The sequence below is a fragment of the Poecilia reticulata genome, linkage group LG17 (genome assembly GCF_000633615.1).
Source record: "Poecilia reticulata strain Guanapo linkage group LG17, Guppy_female_1.0+MT, whole genome shotgun sequence".
In the NCBI taxonomy this organism is placed as follows: Eukaryota; Metazoa; Chordata; class Actinopteri; order Cyprinodontiformes; family Poeciliidae; genus Poecilia; species Poecilia reticulata.
In genome coordinates this window covers 25,203,863-25,214,972 of record NC_024347.1, presented here as the reverse complement: position 1 = coordinate 25,214,972, position 11,110 = coordinate 25,203,863, and the positions used below count along the sequence as shown (strand labels likewise).

The window sequence follows — 11,110 nt, the reverse complement described above, 5'->3', positions numbered from 1 at the left end:
ATGTAGTTTGTGAAATAAAGTTTGTTTTACAACCTAGTTTAGCTTTAGGACAAACTGTTTTATAACCGCACAAAACAGTAACATATTTTCTATTATTATGGAGAATACTGTCAAAAAACAATACATTTGGTGTGATAAAACTAGCTTAATAGAACAAGTATGTTCATTTTGTTGCAGATCAATTAATATCTTATTAAACATCTACAATTAACTACATCACTAATTAACATGAGATTATACATAAAAGTTCCATTTAAAAAATATTATGAAATAACTGATAAAAGCAAAACAGGAAAGCAGATTACTTGAGCAGGAGAAATTCTGCTTAAGTAATCTGCCTTTTGGAAAGTTTATATCGTGCTGACACCTTTGTAAGAACCAGTTGTTCATGTTTTATATAAATAGGTTAAAAATGAGTTGCTTCAAAACATTTTTCAGGTAGAAATATTACAATCTATTGCTAATCACCTGTGTAAACCCATCACTGCAAGTGTAAAGCTCCTTTAGGATATTCTCCTTTACCTTAGAAGAGAATAGAAATAACAATTTGTTGGTAAACATTTTTTCTTTTTAATTAACGTTGAAGAGATTAGAAGAGAACATATGAACATATTAATTTAATTTAGCCTTTTTTGACAGCTATATTTCTCACTCATCATCTACTGAACTAATCATTATTCAGGAGAAGTGCACTTTATTTGTTCTTTATGGAAATAAATGTTGTAAAGGTTGCTCGTTTTTGGTGTAAATCCGAAATATAGAATAATATCAAAGGATACAATTAGAACAGAATAGAAAACCCCATCTGTGAAAATGAGCATAAATGTGGAGCGCCAGTCAGTTCAATTCTCTGTCATTGTTTCTATTTAGTTGGATTTCTTACAGTAAAATACGTAATTTTCACTACTTCGGCTGGAAATGCTCGGTTCAGAACGACAGCAGCCACTGAAGGGCCTTAGCATTTATTATTTTTATATTTATTTTAGAACTGCGACAACATATCTCCCACGCTTCAAAAAGTTAGCCTCTAAACCAAACATGTATGTTCCGAGTCTAATCTCTACCCGTGAACGCAGCATGATTCCTTCTTTGGCCTCATTGCCTCTCCTCTGTACTAGTCCTGCTATTGTTGTGTGTCTTTTCTGGGCGACCCTCACCTCCCATCCGCCGGTGATTCCTTACACTTAACCTCGCGTGTTTACCGCTACGTTAAGCATTGTTTTCTGGCGTAGCTCGGTGTCCTCTCTGTGTAGGRATACAAAGAAAGGACCCCAGTGAAGGACTTATTGGGAGCTGGTGAAGTAGTTAATCGGCATGGGACAGACGGAAGACTGAGATTCCACGTTCAGGGCGCTTGTGTCGGCTGTTTCCTCCTATTTGGATTCTCCCACGAGAAGCTACAAAACGCCTTGTGTTGGAGGACAGAAGGGGGGAAACGATCACAGGACGCATGTAGCCGACGTACGACGCTGCTAAGGTTGGTTTTAAGGTAAGAAATGCCCGCCTTGGAGACACGGGAAAGTCACGTTTTGTCGTGGAAGTGGAATGAGCAGGGCCTTGCGGTCTACAGTCAGGAAAAGTTGGTGAAAGGAGCCGGAGAGTTAACTTTGGTGTGGTACAGTGTCACAAAAGTCGGTTTAATGTTTACTCCGACCTGCTCCCGGGATTTGAGTTTTCCAAGCTAGTTTGTTAAAATGTCCTCAGGAGGTCCACAACAACTATTGTCGTAATGTATGTATCTGTTAAATGAACCGTACACGGGGAAAAGCAGAACAACTCAGAGCTTCATTTTGAGTTTTGAAGAAATGTTTATTTGCCCTGCTAATTAAGAGTTAACAATCTCTTTTCTGCTTGCCTCACCCATTTTTTTTCTCCCCCACACACACGCACACATACTCAATATACTCAATCAGCTGCTGCAGGCCTCAGCTGTTGGAGGCCTTTAAAACAATACCCATGGGAGTCTCCAAAACATCTTCTTTAAGCGTTTTGCTAAAGTTTTTCTGAATTCTCACATGCTTTTATTGTGAAGGTGCCCCTAAGATATGCAGATTTCCGTACAAATATGTGCAATATTGCAAATTATTACTTAGATGCCCAATTGGTCAGATATGGATAGCATTTCTCATAGGTTTAATGTTTAACCAATGCGTTTATCTTTATGCTAACACCTTATCAACACTTTACGGATGGAAATTCTGAAAGTTTGGGGAAAAAAAACAAGGAGACGCATAGGAAAATGCGGGTTAGTCTCAACTAATCATTGCAATATAGAGCAGGGACATCTCAACCTCATGTGCTCCTAATATCCTGCAGCAGTGGTGGTTGTTATAACTGTCTCCCTTACTGAATGTCTCTGTTTGGTATACTCCAGTGGCCCAGTAATCCTCCTCCACGGTAATCCCTCTCTGTCAGTACAGCCCCAGTTGGCCGGACAGTTGTGTCTCCTCCACTTCCACACACAACCACACACATTCACACAGAGGCACTCGCTCACAGCTGGAAGCGAGAGGACTGTTGGCGGAGGGGTGAGGAGCAGGAACAGGTGGCGTTGGCCGGGGTTCAGGGACTTTGGATTTAACTAGAGCTGCTGAGGATCCTCTCATGCTCCTTGGGTGTCCTCATGACACAAATAAGACTCTACATCATCATTTACAGTTTGCTGATTAGAGACTTCCACGATTTTGTGCCAGGAACAGAGAGAACCTAGGCTGTCACGGGACGTCCCCACCTGCAAAAGGAGAATTCTCAAGATTTCCCAGCTATGTAGTGGGAGCTGCTCTTCATTTTTATAGCTGAAAGATGGCTCGCTCTTTTTTTTCTTTTCTTTTTTTTTCTCCCAGCCTCGTTCCAGCCTTTGACAGGCACAGCAGGTGGCCTCAAAAAGCATGAATGGATTCGGAAGGAAGTCCAGCCCCCCATACCCCCCTCGCCTTCCCCGCTTCCCCTCCCTCTGGCCGCYTCCCTCCAATCACTGTGATTGGCATCGCTGGCAGCCCAGATTGAAGATGAGAACAAGCCGCAGCATGGAGAATAACCCGGGTCGATTAGTGGGAGCTGGTTTCTGCTGAAATAGTTTTGGTTGTAGATTTCATGAGCTGGTATTTACCCCTGAGCTATTTCAAAGTGGTGGGAAAAATAACTCGGCTGCTTACTGCAGAAGCTCACGAGGATTTTCTTGAAATGCCGCAGTGATTGAGTAAATCTCTCAAGACATTTGACAAAACGGCCTGGCTCATGCCTGAAGTTCTTTACTAGAAAGATGTCATCCAGACGAACAAAGAAAAGGAAGTTTCTTATCACAACCTATTTATCATTACAATCTGACTTTAATGCCATCATTGCTACCGCCTGCTGATTAAACGCCATTTGGTTATTGAAAGCGGAAGTGATGTTTATTTGCATGCAAAATGCTGGAGTGAGTGCCGATCTGTCTCCTGAGATGAATTCTAATAACAAGTGTGAATGTGTGTGACCCGCTGAGAGCCCCTTACTTGTGATCGTCTCTCCACAGACACATGTWAATGACAGGTGTGAACACAGGTTTTATCGTTGCATTTTTCTTTTTCCGTTTGCAGCTGTTTTTTTTATGTGAACAGTGTAGCATCTTTCTCAAGAAAGCGTTTGCACGGGTTTATTTCTGATTAAAAAGAAATGGATATCTCTCCTTTTTGCATTTTTTTTGTCAAACTTTTTTAAACATCATTTTGCAAAATTGCATCCTTAAAGCTTTTCCATTTTTTTTTACAGATGCATGCTCTGAAATATTGTATTATGTTTTTATGTGATGAAGGGTTAACTCAAAGCAATGATTGAAAAAAGTTCAAAATGTCTTACTCAGATAAGGTTAATATGGATTTTTGTCAGCCTTCATGCAGTATGCTAACAATTCATAGTGCCTTGTTTTTGTTCCAATTTAAAATAAAAAAATCATTTGAATGCAAATTAACAGTCAGGGGTCTATAATCCCAACCTTTCAGCTCCTTTTGGAAAGTTCATGGAGTGTGAATACTTCTCTAAACGCACTGTTTTTCTAAAATGAATCATGAGAATCACTTTGTGGTTGAATCCTCCTTGTAAAATAGATTCTAACACTTGACAAGCAGAACATGCATTACACAAATTAAAATATGTACTGGCTTAAATTAGCATTACTAGTTGTGCTTTGCAATAGGGCAGCATGTGCATAGATGTACAGCAAAGCAACTGAAGGTCAGACTCATCTGATGTGAATATTTGTCTTCTCATGAGCTGCCATCAGGGAAATAATTACAAAATGTCAGAGACGTGAATGTGTTGAAACGGCTTATTATGCATTTTCAGAACAGCTATTAACTGATGGATTTCAATGGACCTTTCTGTGTGTGCGGAAAAAAACCTTATCTTTATAGGAGGGTTTAAAACRGCAGCCATACAGTGCTGGGGTGTCTTATTTCTCCGTGCAAGACATTTCCAGGAAGGGAAACTATGCCATCCTTAATTTCTGTGAAATAAAAGCCTCAGTTCATGTGGTGTGGTGATTTCTGTATCCTCAAAGGTTCCCAATGTCTCRGATGAATCCAAAGTGACAGTAAAGGTTACATAAGGTGGAAACTCAATTGCCAAACGGCCTCTGCAAAGTTTAATATCATTTCCTTATTCACTCTAGTTTGGGTCTACATTATTCTTCATCTCACGAAAAGTATAAATGTGCAACAATCTTCTGCATCTGTGCATGTTGGTCTAGTGAACTCGCATACGTGAGGCTGCTTGTAGAAATCTCATGATAAAATAGTCTCAGGATGACAGTTTCGACGGATGCATTCAGCAAATCTTTTTCTCTTTCTCAGTGTAGATGTGTGGCAGCTAAAGAAAAGCGTCCCGCCTGTAGTGCTGCAGTATTGTTGTTAGGCCCTGTGGGAAGCARCAGCCTGTGTCTCCTTAATCTGACATGGCATCACAGGCTGTCTGGCACGAAGCTCAACATGTCCTTGGATGGGGTCTGGCCCCAGCATTCAGTTGACCAAATAACGGTTTCTTTTGTGTATTTTTGTCTTCCTGTGAGGCAGAAGTTSCCCATAAACCATGTATCAGCTATTTTGCAAAGTTTTCTGATATTTCTTTTACTTGTTTGTAGGTATAGACCAACTTGTTAGATTAATGTTATAAACAGAAAAGCAACAAAATGATAGTGATACAATGTGTATTCGTTTGAACTTTTATACAAAGATTGAAGGAAAAATGCAGAACAAACATCTATTTGAAGTATTTGTAGTTCTTTTTCCCTGTCTGTATAAAGTCATAAAGTGCAGCAAACCGATTTTTTTTTTCTAATTAATTAAAACAGGTTATAGTCTCTTAGTGAATTCTCGGGGCTTTGATTTAGACCCCTTTCTTAGACATCTGTGTGTTCTCTGAAGTGTGGAGATGACACTGTGGAGTGATGGAGTCAATCTGCTGTTATTCCACCTCTGAGCCTCCATGTGAGTTAGCTGCAGCCTCATGTCGGCTAACTTGTGAAAGGTGAGCGGGCTTGTTTGCTGGCGTATTTACAGCAGAAACGCACTGGGTTGACATTCAGTGCATCAGACTTGATTTCTTCCCGCAAACATGTTGGACTGGTTGCGCTAAAGCGAGTAGAGACAGAACAGTTTGCTGGCCTTCAACCAAGGAGAGTTTCTTCATTATGTCAAAAAGGGATCCAGACAGAACGCGTTGCACGCTTTTAGAAAGGAAACCATCTGAACTAAATACTCTTCCAGTCAGACCAATTACCCTAAAGCCAGACACATTCACACACTGAAACACAGTTCAGTACGCAGTCATGTTCCAAGTTGAATCCAAACTACAGCTACTCTGGCACCGTCTCTGGTGTCTGAGTGAATGTAAAATGGTATGATGGGAAATTTTAGCATTTTTAAATCCATAAACATGTAATGCTTACTTGGATAACTCKGTTGTCATAACTGAGTTATACTACACTTAAGTCAGAGCAAATTACAGTCTGAAATGATTTGAGGTTTYGTAAAAATTCTAGTTGTGTTATGAAGAGTTCTTAAGATTTGTTGAGAAGCTCAAAAAGAAAAAACCTCGCAGTTCATTATCCTTAAAATTGTTTGTTGGGTCATCCACAAGAAAGTAACACGCAGTTAACGGGGCTGACTTAATATGTGACCTGCATCACCATTTGAGTTTGAAGCACATTTCTTTCTGTTTATGTCATTGTGTGTGTATAAAAGCCCCATTTAGGAGACCATTACGGAGAGGACACAGTGTTGTGCAAGGAATTCAATTTGTCATAAAGCTGAGTTGTCCCACAAGGAATTTTTGTGATATTTATTTATGCATTTTCTTTAATTGTCACAAACATTTCTTTGTTTAAAACTGGTTTCATCCTGCTTTGTTAAATGTTTAAAACTGACTGATCTTTGCTTCTGTGACTCTGTGTTTAAAACTGTTGCGGCGTCTTGTGGTGGTATTTTTGGTTAATTTTTTTAGCTTTGCCTTTCATTGTAAGGACACTGATTTTTACAAGCATCTGTTCTGCTCAGTGTTTTTGTTATGTTGTCTGGGGCTTGGGTTTGTTTGCGTGTTGCTCCACTAGGTGCTTTCATTTTGTCTACAAGAAAAAGCAACTGAGAAAGGAGAAGCCAGTATCCGTCTTCTTGTAGGACTAAATTATGAGGGATGATCATGCCACTTTTGTTTTCTTTTTGCATTGTTACTTTTTGAAGCTCACACAAAACATGTTTTGCACAAAATTAGCATAACAGGAATCCAGAGAATTTAGGGAGTTCAAATAGATATGCTGATATGAAAATCTTCAAAACATTCTCCCGAGATTCTGGGCATGATATTTTCTCACCAGTGACTTGTTTTTGTCCAAGTTTCACTTCTTGCCTTAAAGTGTAGGCCGTTGAACCAGTTTGGCAAACCACAAATACTCACCTAATGTGGGCTTGTTCAGGCTTGTGATTGGTTTATAACGGTCTCAGAATGAATCACTGCTCTACAAACGTGTTTAAATCCCTTCATGTTTATCAAGGGGTGGATATCTCATTGACTTCAGACGTTAGTGATCCAGAATCACCAATGAGCAATATTAGGGATGTGAAATTAGTGACGAAGTCTAGTCTTTCAATTAACATTTTCAGGGAATGTGTAATTTTTGTAAAAATTCATAAGTTACAAAACACCTCTGATTTTCGAATGGCTTTTATGCTCAACTGAGATGTATAGAATTGGTATCCCATCCTTCTATCGGCTGTTTTATACCGGTTGTATAAAATGAGACTAACACAGACACTGGGAAATTCAGCTGTCAATTCAGATTCTCACTCTGAATGGAATGGCATGGAAATAAGCTCTGAGGTAACCAAAAATTGGCCACTTTCTGCCTATAACTATGGTCGCAGCTAACATAAAACCACAGGCTGCTCTCTCACAGCACAAATTGGTCATTGAGTTTTGTCAGGAACTCTTGTATTAATCCTTAAAAACTCCCAAGATTATAAAGCCTTTCAGATGCTTTGGATTTGATTAGGACTAATCTCTCATCTAATATTGCAATAACAAATTCATGTTTAGGCTTGAAAACGCAGTGAAAGAATAATAATATGATTCCCTGGTTTTATTTTTTGGACAGTTCCTAAGTAGTACAGTACGAATGTAGCTTTTTTAAAAGGATGGATTTGATTCAACAGTTTCCAATAAGCTCACATMTTGTTCCTATTGATAATCCATCCATCCATCCATTTTCTATACACCCTTGTCCCTTAGTGGGGTCAGGAGGTRCTGGTGCCYATCTCCAGCTAACGTTCCGGGYGAGAGGCAGGGTCACCCTGGACAGGTCGCCAGTCTGTCRCAGGGCAACACAGAGACACACAACCATGCACACACACACTCACACCTAGGGGCAATTTAGACAGACCAATTAACCTGACAGTCATGTTTTTGGATTGTGGGAGGAAACCGGAGTACCCGGAGAAAACCCACGCATGCACAGGGAGAACATGCAAACTCCATGCAGAAAGACCGGGGCTGGGAATCGAACCCAGAACCTTTTTGCTGCAAGGCAACAGCTCTACCAAMTGCGGTACTGTGCAGCCCCCTATTGATAATGTTTTCAAAAAATAAACCACTAGGCAAATGCTACCTCTGTGTTTTGATATGACTCCAAAGTATTTGAACATGTCGTCAAAAGATACAGGAAATGCTGGTTTTCTGCTTCAGACGCTTAATGCTTCCATGTAAAACTTTTGAATAACAGGAAAATGCTTACCTATATTTGTTTCTACATTTATTGGCCACAGCCTGCCTGACATTTTGAACACTGAGCTGTTTTTTTTTTCTTCTCATTTGGGACTCTTCTCTGTTTTGCTATTTTCTGTAAGCTCAGCGGTCACTTTGTTGTCACATCAGCTTCAGGGTCTGGCAGACATTTGGGATAATGCTGAATCTGACATGCAAGAAGTAATGGGGTCAGAGGTGATGGTCACATGCATTTTATTTATTTTTTGGTGCTGATGTTAGAAAGCTAAAAATAGAGAATTTAWAATCCAAYATGAAATATGCATTTGACTGTGATTTTAGAAATTACTGCCTYGTTGAACGATAATGGCATTTGCCATAAAATGCAAACTGAAGTTATACTGCAAACCGTCTTACCAATTACACTTGTTCTTGTAGWTATCACAACAAKAATTTGTTGAACAAATAAAACTAAAATGGCCATCATTAGAGAGATCTGTTGTGAGAATCACATAATTGAAATTGTGAGAACTGCTGAACTAAAACAAAAATGTTTTTAAGACAAACCTCTTGCTGTGCTTTTTGTTTGTGTTCATTTCTCTGGGTCACTTGTTGTAATTAATCTTGATCTCCCATTTACTTTGCTTCTATTCCCTTTGTGTTTCTTTTTTGTCAATACTGTTTATTCATTAGAACAAAGTCAATACTATATATCCTACAAATAGATCCATGGATTGATTCTTGAACTTCCCCAGGTTTCTCTTTGGTGCAGCTTGTCTGAGAACATGGCCTTCCTTTTGTTTGTATCTAAAGGAGAAAAACATTAGTGTTGGTGTGGTGCAACACATTTAGCATAATTGTTGGTTGGATTTGAAATTTAGTTGGACTGCTGCCCAACACAAGAAGTCCACATAACCCTCTTTTCTGTTGTTGCCATATACACATTTGCAACTAAATAGCACTAAATGCTATTGTGGAGTTTTTTCCTAACCTCTTAAATGCATTCTACTATATGTTTCTAATTATTCCAAAGTCTACAAAGAACAGAGTTTTCCTTCACTCCATTTGTCACAATATGATGTTGTCATAATGATGTAAAAATATAATAATCCAACAAAAACGAGAGGAAAACCAAAAGTATGCTGTGGCATGTTGGACTTCAACTGTATCAAATCTTTACAAGTCAACAATTTAACTTTGAGCAGCCTTAAATTTTGTTTCTTTGATCAAATAGTTCCCTTTAATTAATCAAGACTTGGAAAGAGTGTTGTTTTTTAATTACAAGAGACGCATTGTTAATTATGCTCTTATTTTTGACAGATATTTACTAAACGTTTGGTTAGATTGTTGTTTTTCAGCTCCCAGTTGTGCCCGCAGTGTAATCTACAAATGGATAGTTTCTGTTGGAAGAATTTATGCTTTGTGTCTTTTTAATGTTTGAGCTGGGAAGGAGGATGGTGCCATTTGTGTCGTGCATGCAAAGCTGTTTTACGGAAACCATTTGGTGAATTGCTTCAAAGAATTTCACTTTTTTTTTTTTACTCCAAATGCAGTAAATGTAACCATTTGTGTTCTGTTCCAGAAAGGCCAACAGATAGAATGAGGATGACCGGATAAAACACATTACATATTCTAAAAGTTGGATGGTTGCAATTAAAATCATAAAATCTGACTCTGTTGCACTTCGAAGTCAAATTTCTCTTTTACCTTGACTCAAATTTATTTAAAAAAAAATATATATTTTTAACATTTTTGTGCTTTTTTTTTTTTTTTTGCAACTTTTTGCCGTAAATTTTTTACAAAAAAATCTTTTAAATTCAGCTCATTTATAGTGTCATTTCATAACAAATATCATGTCATGGTACTTTGCAAAACTTTTTCAAGTCAATCATATTTTTTTTGTTTTGCGTCTTTTATCTTGTATTGATGCATTTTGGACCCTATARACTTATTTTGTAATATAAAACATACATTTAACAGAAAACTGGCATTAAATATTGTTTTAAACATTTATATTTTTTAGGTATGCCAGATAACGGCTGGACACTTTTATGATCACAATTTCTTTATAGATTTCAATAAAACCGCTTTTTATATCTCAATGCATTTATAGTAAAAATATTAACCCTATTTGACACCTTTATTCTGCACTAACCTGGTAAAAGCCAGCTCATTACTCTACGGTTTGCTTCATACAGCAAGTTACATATACATATTGACTGCAATTGCCTGGCTAGTGTCGCACCAAATTCAACTCTTTTCTTCTCTTAGGTGGATCCATCAAATTCTTGTATTTGAGGTAATTTTGTAGCAGTTTTAGAGAGGAGGACACGAGGATCAGCTCATTACTTTCATACYAAGGATAGGAGCACCCCCACTAGGGCACAATATGCATATTTTTTTCTAAAATTCTTATTCTTTTTTTATTTACTTGCTTTATGGCGTAGGCAGCTGCAGCATATGCAATATTTTTCCTGTGTTGTGACATGCAGTCCACACTGTTGCATACCTGTGGGAGGTGTCGCACTCAGGTACTCGAAACTGTCGTAACATCTGTCAGATACCAGGATRTGAGTCACTGAAAGCAGTACGCTCTCTGATTTGATCTGCAGCTCCGACGCACGTAACCCGTACTGAAGTAATTTTAACGAAGAGGCCAAAGGTGACAGAAAACGGCGTTGGTGTTGAGATCAGCAGCAGTTGATGACACATGCACCTACTCCTACACCACACACACACACTCATATTTCAGTTTAGTCTTCAGGACTGATTTTGAAATAATCTCTGTGTATTTTATTTATTAATTTATAAAGGCCGGTGTTTACTCTCCTACTGGGCGTGGCACGACTCATACAGTCAGTCATTGGCGGATTAAGGTCCA

At 38.5% G+C, this 11,110-nt stretch overlaps 1 protein-coding gene across 1 annotated transcript in view; it reads left to right on the top strand.

Moving 5' to 3' along the window:
- The first annotated feature begins 1,496 nt into the window (after positions 1 to 1,496).
- yes1 (YES proto-oncogene 1, Src family tyrosine kinase) overlaps positions 1,497 to 11,110 on the top strand; it is a 22,805-nt gene continuing 13,191 nt past the window's right edge. Inside the window, exon 1 of the mRNA XM_017309893.1 lies at positions 1,497 to 1,631. Within this exon, the coding sequence (XP_017165382.1) occupies positions 1,497 to 1,631 (135 nt within the window). The remainder of the gene's footprint in view (positions 1,632 to 11,110) is intronic.